Source organism: Electrophorus electricus, chromosome 4 (genome assembly GCF_041902795.1).
Source record: "Electrophorus electricus isolate QZ-2024a chromosome 4, ASM4190279v1, whole genome shotgun sequence".
NCBI lineage: Eukaryota > Metazoa > Chordata > Actinopteri > Gymnotiformes > Gymnotidae > Electrophorus > Electrophorus electricus.
Window position 1 is genome coordinate 9,258,974 of NC_137500.1, and position 23,001 is coordinate 9,281,974.

The window sequence follows — 23,001 nt, forward strand, 5'->3', positions numbered from 1 at the left end:
GCAGCAGTCGAACTGTGATGTAGTAAGTGTTCAGAATGGCAGCATCTCTGTTTCAGACAGAAGCAGTCACACACCCGAATACACGACATGGGCCGAGAGCTAGCCTGCTACTACCTAACAAAGCATCATTAGCAATGTTAAAATAGAGTGAATCTCACTGACTGTTACCTGTACAGTGACAGGCAACCAGAAATAAGGGCGAAAGATCATAAGCGTAATCAGTTCCTTCCCAAGAAACACCACCATCATCAGGAACTATTGCTGTCATTTGTGATTTTGGCACCAAGGATCATCTTTGAATATTTATGGAAGCTTTGAAGGACCATGATGACTCTACAAAGTAAAACTATGAGCCATTTTGACATGATACTAAGTCCTCCAAACATGATGCTTCTACCCAGCAACACATAGACCTGCAGAATGCTGTAAAGCGCCCTAATGTACTGACCAGAGAAATGGCTACAAGAGTACAATGTGGTAGAGACTCTAACGCTGACTAACACTGTAGACTGTTTGTATAATATGTGTCTGTGACTGTCACAAGGCAAAACCTTACAGAGATGGGGAATGACTGGCATGACTGGATAGGGAATGACTGGCAACTGTGGAAAAGATCCCAGGGCCTAGGGGGCTCAGGTGTTGACAACAGACTCAGCTTATGTAAACTAGATCAGTTGAGTTATTAGGCAACAGTAATTATAGTTTGGTTCCATTACAGACTAAAGATGAAAGTGATGATATCTCTCCACTTGTTTTCACTGCGTCTCTGGGGCAGTCAGAGCTGAGCCTGAGGCGGTCTCTGGGGTGACGCTGCAACCCACTGCGGTGTGTGTGTGCTACATGTCAGAGTGGCTACATCGGTTTCAAAGTAAATTCAGCACATTGGTTTACTGGAGAAGACTGACCTTGCTTTCTTCAAGAGGAGGGGGGCCCTTATTGACACACCAAATTAACGGTTGTGTCTCTTACTGCCTTACACACAAAATGCAACATTTTTCTTAAGGGAATCATGCAGAGTTGCCAAGGGCTCAGTGGAGCTAAAACGACAATGACATGCTCTCCTGAGATCGCATGACTGACCTTCGCAGACATACAGCAAAGCTAATGGATGGATGAGAAGTAAGAAAAAGAAAAATGATGTTCAGGTTTAGATGCCAAAGAGACAAAGCTCAGTGCCTTTTTCTTGAGAACACTAGGAACAGATGAGAACAAAATGGCCAGATGTCATCACTGGACAGTTGTGAATATTGGCCAGATGTGAACACTGGCCAGATGTCTACTATGTCGTTCATTTCCTTAGAGAGAGTAACACAGAGCAGATGTCATAGCTGAGGGAGAACAATGTGGGTAAACATAGATTAACCAGCCTGATGGCCAGAGACATCAGCAGATTACAGTCCCAAGGAAAGAGGTGGCAAACGCTTTATAAGTATCGCATTAGCAAACAAACCAAAAAATAAAAAATGAAACAAAGTGCAGAACTGGAGACAAAGTCAAGTGGTGCAGAAATGGGAACACAATATATTAATAATATTCATAATACAGTTCAACCTCCAGTAAACTCTCAGTGGAGTTTTGATCTCAACCAACAGTGACATATCTTACAGGCTCAGCCTTTTCCTGCACAGTAGAGAGCTTTCAGATGACTTATGGGATTTGACTACCTATACAGGAAAGGAACGGGGAGCTCCTATAGGTTATTAGAGCACCAGGAGGGGAGCTGATGCTAAGGAGCATTGACAATTTGTTATACTGACAAGCTGTTATGGAGAGAAGCGCGTACGTGCGCGCACACACACACACACACACCCACACACACACCCACACACACACAGAGGTTTGTGTAAAGCCACATAATTCATAACCCCTTGACGTAAACGGGCCCTTGGTTTCTCTCTTCATACTGAGGGCTGTGTCTGTCGCACACTGTGCTTCAACATACTGGCATCTTCGTGACCTTGAAACATGTGCACTGCGCAAAGGGGTGAAGGTTGGCACAACAAAATGGGTTATTCACGTAACTGAGCATGAGGTGAGGACTCATTTCCTGTACATGGCCTAACCCTGGTTCACGGCCTCGGCCCAGCACAACATCTAAAATGAGCACAAATCTTCAATACAATAATTCAATACTGTGCTGGGAAGTGCACAGCACAATAATGCATGGCAGTAAATGGATATGATGCTAACAGTTATATGATTGACATCGGTTATGATATAGCTCTGGAACCTAATTAAGGGGAGGGTTATATGTAATGACTCATGACTAGCTCTAGCCTTTCGTAATGTACAGTAGAAGGTGATCAGGGTAGTGGAAACACAGTAGTCAAACCTGACGATCTATGGGATTTTTAGAGCTTTATGAAAACCCTCCAGTTCAGATATGCTCTTTCCATTGACTTTTGCTGACTCACACACACATTTTAACTACAAATGGTCTTTCCAACTTGTTTGGCTGTTATTCAGTCATGAAATACATTAACACATAGAACCTCCTCAGTCTTCTCTGCCCTGAGGCCTTTTTGGTGGTGCTTTTGAGGTGAGCTGTTCCCATGGTTCTCTATTTTTCTCAGGGCAGCTGTTTAACAGCTATGAGATGAGCAATATGATTGGCTGAGAAGATTCATCCCCACACAATAATTACATTCCATTTGGCCTAAACCTTTAGTGACGCACCTGAGCCTCCATGATTTGGAATCGTGAGAGCGTTCTGCATACACCCTCATGCCTTTATTGGTTTCCTGGATGGTCATAGAATTGGGACACTGCCTGAGGTCCTGGACAAATGCACGCATGCACACACACACACACGCAAGCGCACACGCACACACACACACGCACGCACGCAGGCATTCCTCTCCTCCACACAGCAGTTTGACAAATCCTATCACTTCATATACCCCCCATATCCACATAACATATACCTCCTAACACCTACACACCTAAAGCCATCCATCTGAACGCCTACAGACTGCTCTGTCACAGAGGGCTCAGGGACCAGAGTGGCCATCTGCTGGGGCTGGGGGCTGCATGCGGCCAGTGGTTACAGGCTGCACTCCCCCACATCCTTGTGTCTGCTGCTTATCTTGATGTGGAAATAAACCACAAAAGTGAGGACGCAGCAGAATAAGAGATGGAGTGATGCCAAGCCTCTGCCTTGTTTGCTAGAGCCACTGTACTGCAAGCCTACTGACTACAAATACCATGGTACTATGCAAGTGCCTGTGGAATGCTGGGTAATCTGTATACAATGCTCTATAGGTATAAAGTGTATAGTATGGTGATATTTCATACTAAGTAACATCCAGGGTTTTCATTAGGACAAGGATCAAGCAATTCAATGCACTATTACTATACGAGGATTAAGACAGCTATAACAATATTTCTGAAATAGATTTATGGACAGATAAAACAAACAAAACATATTGATTCATTGTGCCAATGCTGTCAAAGAATCTCTCACCATGAGATTGATGAGAGATGTGAGGGGCTCAAGCAACTGTAACTGGCCTATGACACAACCTTAAAGCTATAGCAGTGAGGCCAGCACCTCTGTAAAAGTCTGGCTTTGTTGGAGTCTAGCATATGTCCCACACAGTGAGCTTCTTAAAGCCTCTGCTCACTCTTTTGCTTGTGGCCAGAGGTAAGAGCCTGAGGTAACTGAGCACGGAGCACTGGAGCCCCCTGCCGCAGTCAGGCTGAGGCATACTTGCTCTCGTTCACCAGGCAGAGAGACGTGAAGGTACGCCAGAGTCCGGCTCCAGAATCTCACCGTCAGCCTCGGCTAATGCACACATCCCTCTACACAGCAAAATATGATGTGATATGACATCTTATGGAGGCAAAAGAGCTAGATGTCAATAAAACACTGAGGGCATTTCCTGGCAATTTTGTGACAAGAATATATGAATACATGTCTGGCTGTCAACCAACCAAAACTCTTGGTAAGGAGAAGCTTAAAGCTTATCTTAAAATTAGTCATCTGGCAAAAAAAAGCAGCTTCTCCAATTCTTTAAAGGCAGGTGAAGGAGCATTCACTTCAGCTCCCTAATAGCTCCCACACAGAAATATAGCTGACCAGTCAAGTAGCTAAGCTAAGATCATGTTACATATTAGAGTTATTACTGCCACAAAGGCGGGTATTAGAGGACGTTTATAGAAACTAATGGTTACTGGAATTAAATCAGCCTAAATTGCCAGTTAGATGGCACACCACAGATGATGTAATGTTGATGTTAGCAGAAGAAGTAAGTGTGTGTGTATGTGTGTGTGTGTGTGTGTGTGTGTGTGTGTACACATGCATTTCCAAAACAACTTATATATGAAGGAGCAAACAGCTTACTGAGAGAGAGTGAATATGAACAAAAGAGTGAGAGCCAGTGACAGAGTGAGAGAGAGGGACTGTGAGAGCCAGTGAGAGTGAAACTGAGAGAGCTAGTGACAGTGAGAGAGAGCCAGTGACAGTGAGAGAGAGCCAGTGACAGTGAGAGAGAGCCAGTGACAGGCAGTGACAGAGTGCCATTGAGAGAGAGAGCCAGTGAGAGGCAGTGACAGTGAGAGAGAAGGACAGTGAGAGGCAGTGACAGTGAGAGAGAGAGCGCGTGACATTGAGAGCCAGTGACAGAATGAGAGAGAAAGGGACTGTGAGAGCCAGTGAATAAGTGAGAGAAAGGGACTGTGAGAGCCAGTGAAAGAGTGAGAGAGAGAGCCAGTGAGAGCCAGTGACAGAGTGGGAGAAAGGGACTGTGAGAGCCAGTGAAAGAGTGAGAGAGAGAGCCAGTGACAGAGTGGGAGAAAGGGACTGTGAGAGCCAGTGAAAGAGTGAGAGAGAGAGCCAGTGAGAGCCAGTGACAGAGTGAGAGAAAGGGACTGTGAGAGCCGTGGTTGGGGATGGGCGGGGTGAGGGGGTAAGAGAAAAGGAGATAAAATAAGTGAGAGAGAACTGAGTAACCTGTTTATTAGGTTTATTTATATATTCCAACTACTCTTTTCTCTCATATTCATACAAATTCCACATTCTAACAAGTTCTGCAACATATGACTGCAGTGTGTAATATAAATCAGGCAGAGCAGTGCTTATAGCAATAAGTCAATCCAGTTTTGGCATGACCTCAGTAACCAGAAGATGACATGTCACGAAGATGACTTGATGGCAAAAGGCATACTGGTTTTGACATCTTCCACTTGGCTGTTTTTTTGAACAATTTCCAGGTCTTTACCACAAATGCTGCTTTTCCCAAAATGCAAAATGGACTTTGTTTAAGAAGAGGTACAACATCTGAAGGTGTCATCAGGTACCAGGAGGACAAGAAGATTAAGAAAGCATTCTTATCAGGAAACTCAGGGATGATGGGGAAAAGGGGTGGCCTTCTGCAGTCATCTGCACACTAGCCTGAGGTGAAGGCTGAGGGCAACAAGCACAACCAGCTCTCAAACCCAGGTCCTGCAGGGGGAAAATGCATGACCTGAGCAACAGACTGAAGAGCAAGCTCTCTGGCAAAGCAGAGCACACACTTAACCTTCCTGAGTGACGGTCTCCATCACAGGGTCACTGCTACGCCTTTCAAATCCAGGACTAGGTGAAGTGATGATGCATCGAAGGCCAAAGAGGGCGTAACATACTATTACACAGGCAGATGTGATAAAGAGACAACTCAGCATATGAATGAATGGTAATAAACAGCAGACTCAGCATATGAATGAATGAGGGGCATTTGTCCTTTTACCTTTCTGTGATTAATAATGTGAGCTGGACTCCACTGATCAGTATGAATGCAAATGGTATGGTAGTCTGAAGTGAAGTGCATGGGGAGAGAGTGTGTTGGAGAGAGGGAAGGAAAGGGTGTGAGGCTGATGAAACAAACACAGGCCACACTGTGAAAAGTGCTCCACTGAGAAACGAAGTGTGTGTGTCCCTGTGTGTAAGTGTGCGTGCGTGCGTGCATCCGTGTGCATGCCTGTGCATTTCTGCAAGGAAGGCAACACTGAAAGAGGCTAAGATTTGGTACATAAATAGTACTAGGTTGTAAGACAACACTATTAGTCAACCCAATAAAAACAGAATTGCTGGTGGCTCTTCCAGCTTCACTCTGGTACTGCACTTCTTGAATCCCTCAGTCAGTTTAAAACGATTTGTGTGCCACACAGTTGGAATCAAGGAGTGCTCTGTTTGTGTTCAGAGAGCACTGTTTGGTTTGCAGACAGAAATATCATTTGTTATGATTCTCTATTCTAGCCCCCCCCCCACCACCACTCTCTCTCTCTCACACACACACACACACACACACACACACACACACACACACACATTTTATTTTACTGTATTCTGACCTAGTGTAAAGTACAGTTTTATTGTATCGTGGTATTAATTGGCAAGTTGAAAACATGCCTTTTATAACAATAACTTTGTAGATCCTCATATGTGTGAAACAAAACCAAAAGACCAAAAAGCTGATGGGCAACAGTTCAAGTCAGGCCATGAGAGGAGCAGGTCACCAAGCTCCTTATTGCTGTCATTTGACTTGGGCTAATGGCAGCTTTTAATTATTTAGTACTCCTCTGAGATATGTGTGGGTCAGAGGTTAGGCAGTGGCTGGCTTTCAAACTGGGAGCTTGAAGAATTTTGGGTGGTCAAATCATATTAAAAAACATACATTTTTTATGTACGTTTTATGTATGTGTTTTATGTATAAAACATACTTAATCATACATTTTATAATGTATTTTTCAAAGAATTTCATCAAAAATTTATTTACACTGTCAGTATTTATCACATCTTTATAAGATATGATAAATACTGGAAAAAAGAAAAAAAGATAAAAGAACAGCTCTGTGCAGCTAACTTTGTTAATTCTGAGCCAAAAATAGACTGTTTAGTTCAGTTATGGCCATGTTCTTCCGTGCTTTAGACAGGCAGCATGCATGCTAAAGCTGAAAACATCCTAGACAAAGCAGCAGTGTAACATGTTTACATAGGGGACTACTCGACCAAAACATTCTCCATGCACTCTGTGTCCTTGTGCAGAGAAACAGGGACTGTAATGTGAGTCAGGGGGAATCCAGTGGACACGGGACAAACTCGACTCTGTACTTTGGGAGGTCCTTGGACATGAGAGGGATGGGAACCACCAGTGTACGTAAAGCTCAATAAAGAAATGAACAAGTACTCGGAAACAGACACAAATATATTTTAATTGGTGTTTTGAAAAAGTCGACAGTGAAGGAACCGTCCAATCATACACTGCGACTAATTATGAAACCGTGACACTGTAACAACCCTAATGCACACACACATTGCACCTACACACCCATGTACTACAGGCAAACTCACACACCCCTACTTCAGCTGATAGATGGCTCTGGGACTCCAAAGCTGTGAGGACGTCCTGTGCAACTTCTCCATGCTGCCCTGCATCATAACCCCGCTTCTCTCAGAACAGAGAACCCCATTTCACTCGTTCTGGATGTGTCCCCGCTTCTCTCAGAACAGCCACCCAGCTCTGTTTTATTCAACTGGATGGGTCCCCGCTTCTCTGAGAACAGCCACTCGACTCTGTTCTACTCTTATGTGTCCCCAGTGACTGGCCAGGCCTCCAAATACCTCTAGCTAGCGGCAAACCTCAGGCTCTAATTACTATGTCTGTCTGGTATGTGTGAAACCATCTGCTATTATCCACGTACACATGCACATGTTCAAAGCTTCAAAGTTTACAGAGTGACATTACAAAACGAAGTTCTTGAGTGCTTTATAGATACTTTATTATTAAAGCTGCAGCTAGAGTCAGTGATTTTACTTCTTATTCAATTAGCACACAACAGGCTGCCTGGAACATTGTAGGGGCTCAATATTTTTTCCATGAATATGTATTAGTGGCACTGGGTTCTTCCATGTACCCTCATCAGTAATAGCATCTCTGGCTATATTTATAAGTAATGCAGGGTCACAGACACACACACACACACACACGCACGCACGCACACACGCACACGCACATACACGCACGCACGCACACACGCGCACACACACCAGTGACAGTGAACAAGCCCTGTGCCACTGTCTCACTGATACACACAATTGAGAATATTTCACACTAGCAACAGAGATTCCCGACCAATGAGACAAACATGGAGCCTGTGCTAACAGCCAATCCCGTTGCGCTGAAATGGGGACTGGCTGTCACGGATCCTGGCTGAACTATGCTGGGAATTCAGCATGTTGTGAATCTGGCTGTTTGTTTCTTTTTTTTTCCTTTCTTCCTCCCCCCCCAAAAAAACATGGGGTTGAATCCGTCTGCAGTCTCAGAGCAGGGTGTTTCCGTTGGCCCAAAGGCCTTCATTAGTTCCCACTGACACAGCTGCGTCTGAGTGCTGGGCTTTCGCATATGGACTTATATGGACAATTCCTGACTAAGTGTCATTTGACAGCATGACAAAGCACCACAATCATAGCAATTCTGATAAATCTCTTATCATCACTAAAAGAGCTGAACTAGCCACTCTGTAAAGCAGACAACAAGACAAAATAGTTATGAGGAGGAATGAAAGCAAAGTTTTTCACTGATCGGTACATTTCAGGCAAATTTCCAAAAATTGCCCTTGCTGCACTTGGCATGATGACCAATTAAAGTCACAGTACAGACAGTACATCCTGTTACTGAGACTGTTACCAAAGACAATACACCATGTACACCATGATTAACCCTTGGTTCACAATTACAGTACTTCCTTGGGTCACAATCACAGTACATTAATTTAATCTTGATTATTTACTACTGCTACTGTGGTATTCTATATCATTCCTCTCGTAGGTTGGTCCGCCTAGCCAAGCACCTGTGCAAGTGTCTCGTCATCCACATACTCTTACCTCCAGCACTGGTCCAGCGCCCACAATGATCTGCTCCACGCCGCTGGCAAAGCCCTTCTGGCTGAGCGCTGTAAGGTGGTGGATGAGGAAGTTGGTGCTCTGGGTCTTGCCCGATCCGCTCTCGCCGGAGATGACGATGCACTGATTCTGGCGGCGCTGCAGCATGGCGTGATAGGCCACATCGGCCACGGCGTAGATATGCGGCTCCAGCTTCCCCAGCTGGTGGTTGTCATACATCTTGACGTACTTGGGGTTGTAGATGGGCAGGAACTTGAAGGGGTTGACGACAATGAGAATGCCGCCGGCGTATGTGTAGATCTTCTCCTGCCGGAAGCGCCCACGCAGGTTCTCCAGCAGGGTCCGCTCGCTGAGCTCTGCCAGGGCACAGAGGTCGGCAGGGGGGTGGCCGGCCGGTGGCTGTGGGAGAAGGCCCCGCTCCACTAGGCGCCGCCGCTCCTCGGTCACGCGCAGCCACATCTGCAGACTGCCATAGTGAATGGAGCCATCCACGTTCTTCTCGCGCAGCAGGAAGCGGTAGTCATCACCAGCGAGCCGGTTCTCCAGCGCCATGCGGGGCCACAGGAGCATGCGCTGCACGGGGCAGTCTCCCGGGTTCAGAATCCATTCCTCTCCGCCGAACTCCTTCACCTCGGCCAGCACATAAAGGCGCGCGCGGTCCAGCCGCAGGCGCTCGATCACCTGCTCGATGACCTCGGCAGCCGAGGTAACCTTGCGTGCCGACACCGGGCAGTAAATGGTGCCCTCGGATAGGGCGCCGGGGTACACACGCAAGGTGAACTCCGAGTCCTCGAAGCGCCGACGCCCACCAGCGTCATGGCAACTCATGATGGAGCAGCAGCTCCCATCGGTGCCGGCCGCACCTCCGACACGCGGATCAGGGGGTGGAGTCAAGACATTCCAGCTGCAGAGAGTGACAGGGAGGGAGAGACACAGGGACATTAAGAGAGCATTAATATAAAAGCTTTTGATATAAAAGCTTTCGCCGTAAAATAAAAGCTTTTGCAAAATTGCCGTAAATGCACATGAAGTAAGAAGACCTGCCCAGACCGCTGTGCCCTCAGCCCATCCACTCCATGACTTCGCAAACCGCCCTGTCTGCCATTCAAAACAAACAGTTTGGGATTAAGCATAATGAAAGGCTAATTAGAATGGATGCAGAGTGGGGAACAAGCTGAAGAGAGAGCTGGAACGGCAGCAGAGCACACAGCCAGATGCACTGTGGGCTGTGGGCTGCGTTTTCGAAGCCACTCTGGGCCTACACATCCCGCTACCGAGATCAACAGCTGCCATCTCCTACAGAGAAATGGCTCTCTTAATGACAATTCTTTCATTCAGATACTTCCTGTTAGTGTTGAGCCTGGAGATCACCATTCATAAACTGAAGACCACTACATCCTGTTCAACAGAGGGTTAGGCTTTCCCTTACAACAGCTATATTCATACCAATACAACTATTATACAATGTGCTATAATTATATCAAATTACACTGTAATCTGAGCCCTTAACAGACAGGAACCTGAGAGAAAAAAAAACAAACATGCCTGCTGTATGTGATCTTGAGATCATCTGGAAGGTTTACAACAACCCAATGACTTTGCTGCAGATCAAAATGAAATCCATCTTTACAACAGTTAACTTACAGCAGAGTCTAGTTTTTCCAGACAGAAGCCGTTATTAGTGCCACAGTAAGAGACAGGGTGCAGACCATTCAGAGAGAGGCTGGCTCTCTGCTCTAAACTTCACACCACTAAAAGTACAGTCCACGTGTTGGGAAAGTTTTCTGAACTGCTGCTCCAGTGTGAAACCTGACCTTGTACACAGGATGTTGGGCCAGATATCCTCTAGATTCAATAATCTAAACTCTCACCTTAGATTCTACTAGCTGAAACTTTACAGTTTCGTTTTGGTGATGCAATGTGAAAACGATTATGTTCCAGTGAGGGCGATACCATGCATTTAGCAAATGACAATGTTTAAAACAACAATTACAACTTACAAGTCCATTTTCTATGAAATCTGAAAGCACAAAATGAAGCATTTCATGTCTACTAATCCCTTGCATTTTCTCTCCCATTCAGATCTCCTACTTGTTCTGTTTGTTTTCTACATTTCTATTTGCATCCTTCTGAGCGAGTGCTTCAGTTCTGTTAATATTTGCATCCTTCTGTGCGAATACCTCTTGTGTCAACTGGCCTGGCTCCAGCTCTCCCAGGTGTGAAGCAGCCAGACACAGTCAGAGCTATTCAAAACAAATCCACTCGGCCTCTCTATTGTCTGTGTGTCTGTCTGGAGCACCAGGGTCTTCCTGTGCTACAAATACTGTATTACAGCAGAGACAAGAGACAGTGGAGAACATAGACCTTGTATTAGCCATATTTTTGCTACTCTTGTGGCATACATGTCAGTGTTGTTAGAATTTCTGCTCTGTGTTTTATCAATATTCATAATAACTTCATGCCAACTGACATGCTTCTTTGATTAAGGAAGAATGCAGCGACAGAAAAAAGATAGAACAAAGAAGTGAATGAATAGCCTTGGGTGAGCATATTCCATAGACTGCAGCATTCCAGTGAACCTCTCTGTGTCTGTGTTATTTGCTTAACTCTGATGTACTAGTTGTCCTCACATATTTCTGGCTCTAAATTAAAGCATGCATTTTGCCACTGGAGAGGCTGATATGTGGCATGACTCTTTAGAAGTTGCAGGATACCAGAGGAGCATCAAAACCAAGCTGGAACGTGTGCACTCTGGACAGTGGAAGTCTGGCCCACTCTCCGAAAGCACAGGGAGTAGGGTGAGGTGTCACCCTGCCCTTTGTTTGAGTGGCAAGCTGTCACAAAGTACAAAAAAGGAATACACTCAGGAAAGAGCATGCAAAGTGTTCACTATTGCTGTTGACAGGCAGGAGGAAACGTCCAAGCCCTGAGCCTGCAGACAACTAAACCGATTAAAAAGCAAAATTCCACAGTTACCAATCTGTCTCTCTCTCTCTCTCTCTCTCACATTCACACAAACACACACATGCACACGCACACAGTTAAAAACAGAGTTTCTTCACGATTTTTTGTTATATCTTCTCAAGGTTATGACAGTTATGACTGTTACCATGGCACTGATGTATACAATATGTTTATAATAGCAAGTTTGCTTTGAGCTAGTGCAGCAATTTCATGTTAGTATGTGAAGCAAAAAGAGTTTAACTGAAGAGTCTTTGGTTCTAATGAAGCTATTAGGTATAATTATCACACCATCTAAAATAAATAAATAAATAAATCAATCAATCAATCTGCTGCTGTTTTCAAGCAAGCACACATAAACTCCATGACTTACCAACTTCAGGTTCTTTATCTTATATAGTTCTCTGTATGCACTGGCATGGTTTATCAGACTGCAACAAATTATGTAGACATATTCAGGAACCAAACAGATAATTCAGACTTCAGTGGTTACATCTGTTACAACAACAACAACAACAACAACCTTGGAGTTTGCTGCACAATAAAGAAAACTAGGCATAAGAAAACCCAACAAGAGGTTTTAAGAACACTGATCCGCAAACAGTCATCTCCCTTTTCACCCAACACAAGCCTGTGCTGTTTGTGTTCCTCAGGTCATGTTTTAATGTGCCTTAGAGCTCCACCTGGGCTTCGAACAGGCTTCTACTGCACTTGGACATCCTCCACATGACTATGTCCCACTAGATTGAGAGATCAAAACTAAAACAATAAGAGCTTTCCCGAGCAGCTAGAGATAATGATTCGTGTCAGGCCAAAGGTCAAGCTAGTGTGCCGCAGGGGAATGCCAGCTCGGACCCTGACAGGAATGAACATCTCAGCCTGCTCCTGAACCAGCCAACTGGTCTGGGCGCAGTAGCCTACAAAGCTCTTTAAAGAAACAATCAGTGTCTCTCCGGTCAGTGGCACATGTACGGACGAAGCCCAACCCTGCCATTGCCACTGAGCAGACAATGGTGACCACGTACAAGAGCTGCTAAGCAGAGGTTCAGATTACTGTGAAAGAGCTTTAACCCACAACCGCATGTAGGGTGGTCAGGAAGGGTGGAGACTGGGAGGCTTTGTTAGTTTGTTTGGTTACGCAATTAAGAGAGTGTCAAAGCGCCCCAGGCACATTGTGGGTGTGGGGGAGTCTGCTGCTGAAAAGATCAAAGCCTCTGACAGGAGAACATAGATGGACTTTTTAAGGGTATGTTCAGAGGGGGAAAATAGGAGTTGCACCTAGAAGCTAAAATGGGACAAGAAATCATTAAGAGATTATAGCTCCATTTCCACCATCAGGCTTTACGCTGTGGAAACCTAGGCATGTCAGCTGGAGTCACTTCTCTCATGGTTCCTCCAGGCCATGTGAGACTTATGATGAGACTTTCTCTGTACCTAATCTAGGATTTTACAGGCCATTTTTAACATTTGGTGTTAATTAAGTGGACTGGAGGGAGTCATTGGAGTAAATGGATATTTTCACTTGCTTTACTGCAGCATTCAGTCTATGCAAATCTCTGAAAATAATGGCAAATGACAATCACATTGGTCAGCAGATGAAAGACATGTGCTTCACAAGCAGTAAACACATGATTTATCATAATGATGCTGGAAACTGAATAAGCAGTGATCTAAGAGCACAACAATGACAACCACCAACAGCAACAACAAAAAAATAAGGCTAATTTATAAAAAGGCTCACACATGTCCTTACAAACTATAAGGATGTTCGCATTTCAAAGACTTCGGAAAGTTAATTAAAACTTTAGCTGAGTGCAAATAAGAAAACAGCTGAATTATCATAACGCATTCTCAGTCAGGTACTTCAGGCCAATACAATCTGTTTGAATGAGGAGTTTCTGATATTAGAGAATGATCCTGATATGTAGACATCTGCTTTTCCTATTTATAGTTACGAATAAGTGCACCAGTGATAGATGGAAAATCATTTATCTGTAAAAACCAGCCATCACAGCTACTATCCATGTGCTTTCCACACAAAAAGAAAGAAGAAGCAGGAATGTCTTGAGCCTCATTAAGATTAAGAACAACTGTATCACTGCATCACAGTGATAGTGTCACGCCTGCAGTACTGTATCACTCATGCAGAAATGTGTCTGCTTAGATTCTGCAACAAGGCAACAATGATGCCATTTAGCAAGCTTTCCCCGCCCACTCTGAAGGTCAGACATAACAAAATCATTTTATTTTTAGTTAGTCAAACCAGGGGTGTGTCTGCGGGTGGGCAGGGACGGGCTCTGCCCACCTATAAGAATCATCTGTCCCTCCACTGAAAACTGGAGAAAAAAAATTATTATAGCTATTTATTTAGAGTAATTTTGTCGCTGGACATCAAAAATGCTTTTCTTTTGGCCATTTGGAAGATGTGGTCACGCTTAGTCAGCATTCCTCCTTTACATTATGGCCTAAGTCATGGTTCTGGTTATTGCCAAACCACGAGATGCTTCTAAACACGTACAGACATGGTAACATGAACTGCAAAACTTTTTTGTAGTGAGTTGCTCTCAGCAATCCAATTAAATATTAGTTAGTTATATTAGTATTGTATAGTTTCACAGTTGAGGATCACAGTTTGAAAGCTGTGTGTTTAAATTACCAGCTCAAATAGGGTCCACTGGTTTAGTGAAAAGCCAACTAGATAGCCTGCTCCAGGGAGTATTTTTGCTATTTATTTCAGTATATGCCAAAGCTAACTGCAGACTGGACCTGTAATTAATTTCTATACGCTAGAAATTGGCATCTTAGCTTCACATAGAGCTTACTGCATTGAGCTATATTTTTTAATGTTCTAGCTCCCTCACATGATCTGATCATTTACTAACAACATCTTAGAACTAAACCCACCATTCAGAAAGTAGCCTGTGTGGTTTAATTATACTCAGTAGGCAAACAGAACATGTCTTTATACTGTCTTTCTAGATTACTCATCATCTTCTTTTATCTTTTTCGTTGCTTATTCTACCTAGTTATCAGTTGTATTCTAGGTGTTTTATACTTATTTCCACAAAACAATACTACAAAATATGTAAAAATGAAAAAGAAATTTAAAAAATGTGTAATTGTATAGGCAAAATATGATTAACAGATGCATCATTTTATCCTAGGCAGTACTATCCTAGTTTATCATACAAACATTCATCATACAGGTACTGCTGCCTGACCCTGTACGTTCTGTTTTAAAGAGCACCTGGGCATACTGTGACTGTGACTACAGCCACACAAACAGCCTTCTTCCCTGTGATGAATGATGCCCATGGTCAAACCAAATAACAGAGCATGAAGCGAAGGTGCTGACTCATTAGCATGCAATTTGAATTTAATTTAATTCTGCAAGCTCAAAATGCAAATGACTACGAAGAATGATATCCTTTTGCACAAAATGTGATATTACAATACAAACGTGTAATTGAGCTATAAACAGCACAAAAACCTGATCTGCCCCATATGAACCTTCCAAAAGATATGAGAGGCCCTGGCAGCAGACCGGGGGAGTATTAAAGATATCCTGCTAAATACTGACCTTTTTGAATGAATTTTCTTTTTTTTAATACTACATTTATATCATTATATCCTTAATAGGTAGTTGGTAGAACATTTTTAACTTGCAGTGCTTTTGTAACTGAGCAATTATGAATTATTTGTATATATACAGAACATTATTTGTATAACTGGATGCTTTATAGAGCTTTAGATTTCCAATGATACAAGACACATTGATAAGCTGAGAAATACAAATATGGGTTTCCTTATACTCAGCACCACGAACCAAAGAAATTCACCACTGTTTGTAACACATCAGTAATGCACCTCTTTAAAGTGTTCACTGTTTCTAACACATCTGAAATATGCTGATAATAACAATAATAGCACAGTGTGGGCTACTGAACCTCTCCACTCCGCAAAGTCAACAGATGGTCTCTGAACTGTGTTCGCACCCCTCTCACAGCAATAAACATTTAGTTCCAGCATTCCACCGGCTCTGGGAGTGTGTCAGAGGGTCTTCCCTCGGCCACTGGCTTCAGCAGATGATGTTCTTGACACAGAAAAATGTATGTCTGCTTTTTTTTTTCCAAATACAAATGGCCAAGCTTTTCAGCTTTAACCTTATTAGGCTGTTCCGAGCCTGAGCAGTCTGAACAGTCTGGCGCTGGTCCCCCAGCAGAACAGGGGCTCCAGCTTCAACCTCAGATGCAGAGCCATTCTGAACTTCCAAGATCGAGTCACACTATTATATGCCACTTAATCAGCTGTTAGGCAAAGTTCAACATGCAATGACTTACCCCTTGACCTGAAGGGTTACTACAGGCATGGACAAGAACCACAACCTCAAACTAAATCCCTCCAGAAGTGGTTAAAGGGAGCGCTTTAGTGGGAGAGGTCTTCTGCAACAAAGAACAACAGCCTTATCAACAGCAGGCTAAGGGTGTGCGGCTGTGGCCTGACAGGACGGGGCTACACGCTTCCTCTGCTGCCGGCTAGGGACAGCTCTCGGCTTCAGTTATCGTCTGTTCTGGGAAACAGCACTCTGAGCAGCTAAACATTCCAGAGCTCGGGAAAGACGCAGGCACACAAATTCCACAGTGCCCCTGCTTGGCTGTCAGCAGTCAGTAGGATCCAAGGCCTGGTCAGCTCTGCAGGGGGACGCTGGTCTTGACTGCCAGGATCTGAATGACGATGGCTGAAAGACGATGTCTCCAAAAAACTCAGCATCATACAGCAGCCCACTGTCATATACTTGCCTCGGTTTAACACCTCAGTAAAGACCCAGGAAAGGGAATGCCTTGGAATAGTGAAGTGTTCATATTCAAGCTTCAAGCAGAAACATAAAGTGGCTCCTAAAGTCTTCTAAAGAGCTCTTTTCCTTCCTCTGTCTCTCATTGTGTCCCTCTAGAACACAGTCCTCTAAACACTGGGTGCAGATGCAAGCGGAGGTTTGCGCATGTGGTTTGGGCAGCTGGGACAGCGAGAGGGGGTAGAGGAAAAGGGGAGGGAAGAGGCGGTTGTTGTTTCCTGAAATGTGATCACAGAAAGAGAGAGAGCGAGAGAGAGTGAGTCAGATGGGGATAGCATTGGTGGCAAGGGACAAAAATACCAAGACAAAGATTTTAGACAGAAAGAGAACATACCATTATAATCAGAACTACATGTGGTATCCATATATTCTTCACTTGTTAAACAATAAAACACCAATTTTAAAGCCTACTTACACCACCATGCAGGGGAAAAAAGAGCTCAAATGAACATTACCTTAAGCATCATTTAACCAAAAACCTATCGCATACTCATAAATCAGTGCCCCGAAAGAGACACCGCAAGCAACTGATGGATCAATGATTACAGGACATTGTGAGATCATCAAAGAGCACTTACTGGAAAAGCAGTCAGCCACTCTCATGGGGAAACTGATTTCATCTGGCTAAGCTTGACATGAGCAGCTGAAGCTAAAGAGCACCTGGGCATACTGTGACTGTGACTACAGCCACACAAACAGCCTTCTCCACTCTAATGAATGATGCCCACGGTCAAACCAAATAACAGAGCATGAAACCAAAGTGCTGACTCATTTAGCATGCAATTCAATTTATAAAAAAGCCATGGTACTCATTATGTCTCTGGTTCCTAGCTTGACCCCTAGCTGGACGCATCAAGGTAAGTTTAAAATAAGAGCAATGGGGTACTGAATATGTCTTAGCTTTAGAAAGTCTGTAAATGTAATATGTTGGTATGTTGACTGTGGGAGCGTGCCAAGGACTTGATGGCACAGTAATTCAGTATTAAAACACAGTCTACCATCAATGCCAAGAGTGCTGCTCTTGGATTCACTATCATTATTATGTTCATTGGGATGTTCCTAAAAGCTACATGGAGCTCAGACTTCTGAGAAATTCAACAAATGGTCTTCCATCTAAGCCAGACATTGCAGAGAAGCAGTTCAGCAATTCAGTCATTAGTACAGCCTAACAAACTATTGTGGCTTCTTCTTTTTTTTAAATGTATTTTTATTTTCTTTTTATTTATTTATTTATTTATCTATTTATCTATCTATTTATTTATTTATTTAGTCATTCCACCATTGGACAGATGCGATTTTGACGAACCGCTCTCAATTTCACGTCATTTCACAGAGCCGAGAATGAAGACAATGGGGAGGATGCAGGAACAATGGGCTACAATGTCTCCACTCTGCGTCTGCCAACAGCAACACCAGCATATGGCAGGAGAAAGAGTATCATAGCACTCCACTGACAGCTGAGTTATGATATCACATACCCTAAGCTGCGTGCCTTCAAACGCTAGCCTGTTTCTACATTCTCACACACGTTATATCTCATACACAGACAGTATGCTCACCAAACTAACTACAGGCTGAATGTTTTTTTTCTGGGTTCTTGAGTGGACAGCTTTCATATTTGTCATAACAGACACAACTCAGAAACATCTATGACATATTGCATATGGAAGGGTTTTACTTGGTCTAGTAACTAACCCTAGCTTTGAGAGTAGAGATTATACTGTGAATGGAGACCTTTAATGTAACTGAAACACAAGTGTCACAATGAATATATTTGTGGATAACTACCTAAATAATTTTCAATTCAAAATAAATTATTTCAATGCACAGTCACATAGGCAGCCTTAGGAATCTATATCACAGAGTAAGGAAAACCAGCCTCTGAAGCAGCAGTCAATCCATTATGTGGATGGTTAATTTTGTAGTTACTCTTAAAAAGGAGTTACTCTGTCAAAGAGGAACCACACCACATATGAATGCCCAAAACACTCTTCCTGAATTTAGAAACATTTTTATTAGAATACAGAAGAGATTAGTGTGCTTTATTTTGAAAAAAAACCCCAAATTGTGCATAAAAGGCTGCTGATCACCATTTATTGAGATGAAAGCAGAGTAAATCTAATAACAGGTCTGAGATAGAATGAAATATTTAAAGCAGTAGTGCAGAACTGTCCAGTTGATTTCAACTCAAACATGAAGGTGAAAACTGGCCCTTAATAAAAGTGAGAAACCATTTAATGGTTCAAGACTGTTGGACAGAATGATGTAATTGAGTAAGCAATGTAGAAGTGTGTTTATACATGAACACAGACATCTTCTAAAATTTTATTTCTCAAATTTAAGAAATAACTTACAGTGTAGTTTGAACTATTGCCCCACAAGGAAATTTTTCATCCATGGACACACAGAAACAGATTATTTGCAGCACAGAAGTGGTCAGGGGCCATATTCGTATACATAAGAATTCACTGACATCTGACATTTAGATAACAGAAGTGGATAGACAGAGGAAGAGGAAATTAAACAACAAATCTTTTCCCAAAATTAATTAACAAACAGGTACCACATTTCATTTATGTGCTGGTGAATGTTCTTAAAAATGGTTTTAAAACCCTATGAACAACTGGTAAACAACAGGTGATGAGGTAAAAAAGGTGAATGCTTCTTTAATATTAACTTTAGAAGGTGGGAGAGAACTTAAGACAAAACAGGCGTGTTGTAAATTTACCATCATGAAGACATGCTTTGTTAGAGACATTAAAAAAGACTTCAATGACTGAAGTGGACACGCAGCAGATAAAACCTCCAGCTGTGTTGTGTGTACGTTTATGGTATGAAGACCATAGATGTGGTCCACTTACAGCACATGCCAAAACCCACAGTAACATGCTGGCACTCAGACAAGCCAGCAGCTCTGGGTTATCATCAAAGCTGCGTATAAGAAGCCATGGCCAGAAAGAAAAAGGAAGTAGATGGTGTCTGAAGAAATCCAAAGATGAAACCTCACCTCCGGTTTCAAAACCCCAGAACAACGCCTCTGCCCCTGACAATCAGTGTTTGCTGAAGATGGTCGCCAAAGTGGCAGCCTGCTTCAGGGGCTTCTGCTGCTGTGGTTAGGGCTCTGGCTGGCTTTGTCAGGATGTAAGGAAGCACCCATGCATGGCCCAGAAGTCCCTGGCTGATAAATCCTACCCACTCCAAAATGTGTCTCAGGAGTCTGAGCAAGCCAGCACTAGCCAGTGGTTACTGACATTTTTCACACACAATAACAGACTATCATCTCTCCCATTTTCATCCCCTAAAAAAATTCACCACTACTCTCATTGTGTCCAACCCAATGGTGCTATTCAATTTGTTTATAATAAATAAATAATAATAAAGAAATTTTTCGGCAATAATGCAGACTGTGGTAGACTTCACAGTATGGTTTAGGTATTAACATATCCTATCTCACTTCTTAAACTGTCTATTCGGAGACATAGCTGAGGGGGTCGTATACATGGGAATCTGAAACCAGACTGCTAAGCTTAAAACAGGCCATCCATCATACTCCCATGTTAACAGTTTCGCTGTCTCATCCTTACTGGATTGGAGACTAGGGCATGCTGAAGCCTCTCCAAGCAGGAGGCATGATCTGCGATTCGATTGCAGGCTCCTCCATTCCTCTCCAGCTATGGGGAACTTTACAACAAACTATGACAGACCTGGTCAGCAAGGACATCAATCCCCCCCTTACCAGAAGGGAACCCACAGGCAAGAGTGAAGCCGCACTCTTCCATATGCTGTTTTGTTAGCATGTGCGGCTAAACCTGTTATCCTAGAAACATCATCCGAGAGAAACTGCCTAAGAGACTGAGTGAGAGAGGAAAACAAATCTTTGTTTCAAACAGAGCACGGTATATCCTGACTGAGAGCTGGTCAGATTGAACTGTGGCCCAATTTCACAGCAGTGACCCAGTGAAGGGGCCCCAGAGGGCCTGCATTGAAACATTACCCAAACAGGCAAACCACAGCCTTGACTATGGCGAGGGTCTACATGGAGCCCCGGCATACGAGTCCTGATTCTCTGTGTAGAGAGCACAGGCCATTGTAAATCCCCCTGTTACAATACGGAGCCCAGATGTGTCCACATGAGGAAGGACCACACACTATTGAATGATCACATTGTCATGCAAGATGGAACAATACCGCAGTTTTCAAACTTAGTTGTAGCTTATCTCACTCTCTCTCTCCCTCTCCCTCCCTGCAGAAGCAAAGGATGATCCACTGCTCTGTTTGGAGAGAGAGATGGCTTGGCTTGGACACAGAGTAAACGAATAATGTGAGCTATATTTGAAAGTCCCTCAAATCTATGCCAGAGAAGAGAAGGAAGGATTGTGTGTGGAGTGTGCTGCACAGGTCAGTGGAAAACACAATAATAAAAGAAACCCTTTTAAATAAACATTGTGTTACAGGTGGCAAACCCACAAAGGAAACCACCCTTAAAAGGCAGTGTCAAACGCCTATATTTTATTGTGAGTGTGGATTAAGTGGTATAATGTGTAACATTATATTCAGCAAAAAAACCAATACTATTGTGCTTCACTATTATTCTTCTTGTTTGTGATTGGTCAGAAAGGAAGGCACTAAATTTGGTCTGTGTGCTGCTTGTCTTGAGATGAGAAGCATGAAAGGTGTCTATGAATACACTACTTAGTGTGTGTTCATGGATTGTGATGGAATATCTGAACCTTCTGTTGATGTGAAAACTAGGGCTTGCCATAGAGCTATGTGATTCCCCCATGCGCTCAACTGCCATTCAGTGTGGCTCAGCCTAGTGGGTCTATGTTCAGCAATCATCAAGCAATCAGAAGAAGTAGGCTCTTATCTGTCCACATTGTGCTAAGAGGTATTTCAATCCTTACTTACTGACCAGCCATAAAAAATGCTGAAGACACCTGCCTGTCCAATTCTTTAAATATATCAGTATCCAGAAATGATTAACATAAAACAACAAAAACCATTCAGCAGCAGTGTCACTACTGCCACAAGGTATCTAGCAATGGACAAGCTACATCAAAGTTCACTACATCAAGACCAGTAAAACACCCACATAAATTCCACACAATCAGAAGCATATGCCTCTAATAATGGGCTTAAATGTTCACTTGCTTACTATGAAGCTTTGACCTTTGACTGACAGGCCATGATCCAGAAGATGAATGGAGGAGAAGTGAGGAGGGCGAATGCCTCAGAAATCATCAGTGTCTTCAGTTACGCACACTCCATTTAGCCATTAAGGACACAACTATTAGGGTTCTCTTACTCTCGCACATGCACGCACGCACGCACGCAGACCATTAGGTCAAATGGCTGTGGCCTAAGTGCAAAATTCTCCAGCTGAATGGGTGGAGGCCCTGGAAGCTGTAAACACAGACACACCCCCGCACACAAACACACGGACACAGACACAGACCATCACCTTTATACATTACCTTATTGGTCATAAATGAACACAATATACTTGTGCTTGTGTGACCACAATTATTCTCTCTCTTAATTTACGATGATTTCATATGACAACACTGCACATCTAAATCCAGCAAGCTGAGCGGCTCTCCAGACCTGTATTAAGGAGAACAGGCATGGATGCGTTTGAGTTGTGCAGTATGTCCAGTCTGTCACTGAGAGCATGTAAAAGTCAGTGACTGTTTGGACCTGGAGGCTTGAAGATAACAGAGCGGCACCTCCGAGGGATACCTGGAGCATTTACGTGGGACATTAACCGGGCCTTGACCTTTCTGAAGCTCACCTGCACCATTGCATTCTATTACTCTGCAAATATAAATACATTTCCAGTCACTTTAAACACCACTTTATTCGAAGCACTTTGTAGGTGTAAATACAGAGACTGTAGGTGTAAATATAGAGACTGTCTTCTGTCATGCACATTTTGTGCTACCCACCTAAGCTACTGTCTCACAGAGGATGGCTGGGCATTTGTGGGTGGCAGAGCACCATGAACACCAACAGTGACACCAACATATGCAAAAACCCCAGAAGCGCCACTGTGCTCCAGAAACCTTACCATTACCATTAGTCTATTCTGTTAGTCTCCCATTCTGCCACTTAGTGGGAGTAACCGTAATGACTCTCACCAACAGTGAAATCATGCGCAAACAATCTATTTTATCCTTATCCTTACCAGCTCTACAAGACACTACCATGTCAGCATTAATGCTCTGATGAGAATAGTCAGCCAGCAGTCCTAAGTAGTGTTAGGTGTGCACACCATGTTTGCCATCATCCACTATTCCCTATGTTGGTG

The 23,001-nt window shown here is 43.4% G+C and overlaps 1 protein-coding gene across 12 annotated transcripts in view; it reads right to left on the reverse strand.

Annotated features, from left to right (window-relative positions):
- myo9ab (myosin IXAb) overlaps positions 1 to 23,001 on the reverse strand; it is a 76,585-nt gene that overhangs the window by 45,537 nt on the left and 8,047 nt on the right. For 10 of the 12 annotated variants that reach the window (XM_081712235.1, XM_027000977.3, XM_027000978.3 and 7 more), the window contains exons 2-3: positions 16,183 to 16,912; positions 8,864 to 9,785 (exon numbers count right to left, since the gene is read on the reverse strand). In XM_081712235.1, coding sequence (XP_081568361.1) covers positions 8,864 to 9,785; positions 16,183 to 16,211 — 951 coding nt within the window. In that variant the 5' untranslated portion in view covers positions 16,212 to 16,912. The remainder of the gene's footprint in view (positions 1 to 8,863; positions 9,786 to 16,182; positions 16,913 to 23,001) is intronic. The other 2 variants (XM_081712234.1, XM_027000976.3) reach the window with 2 other exon arrangements.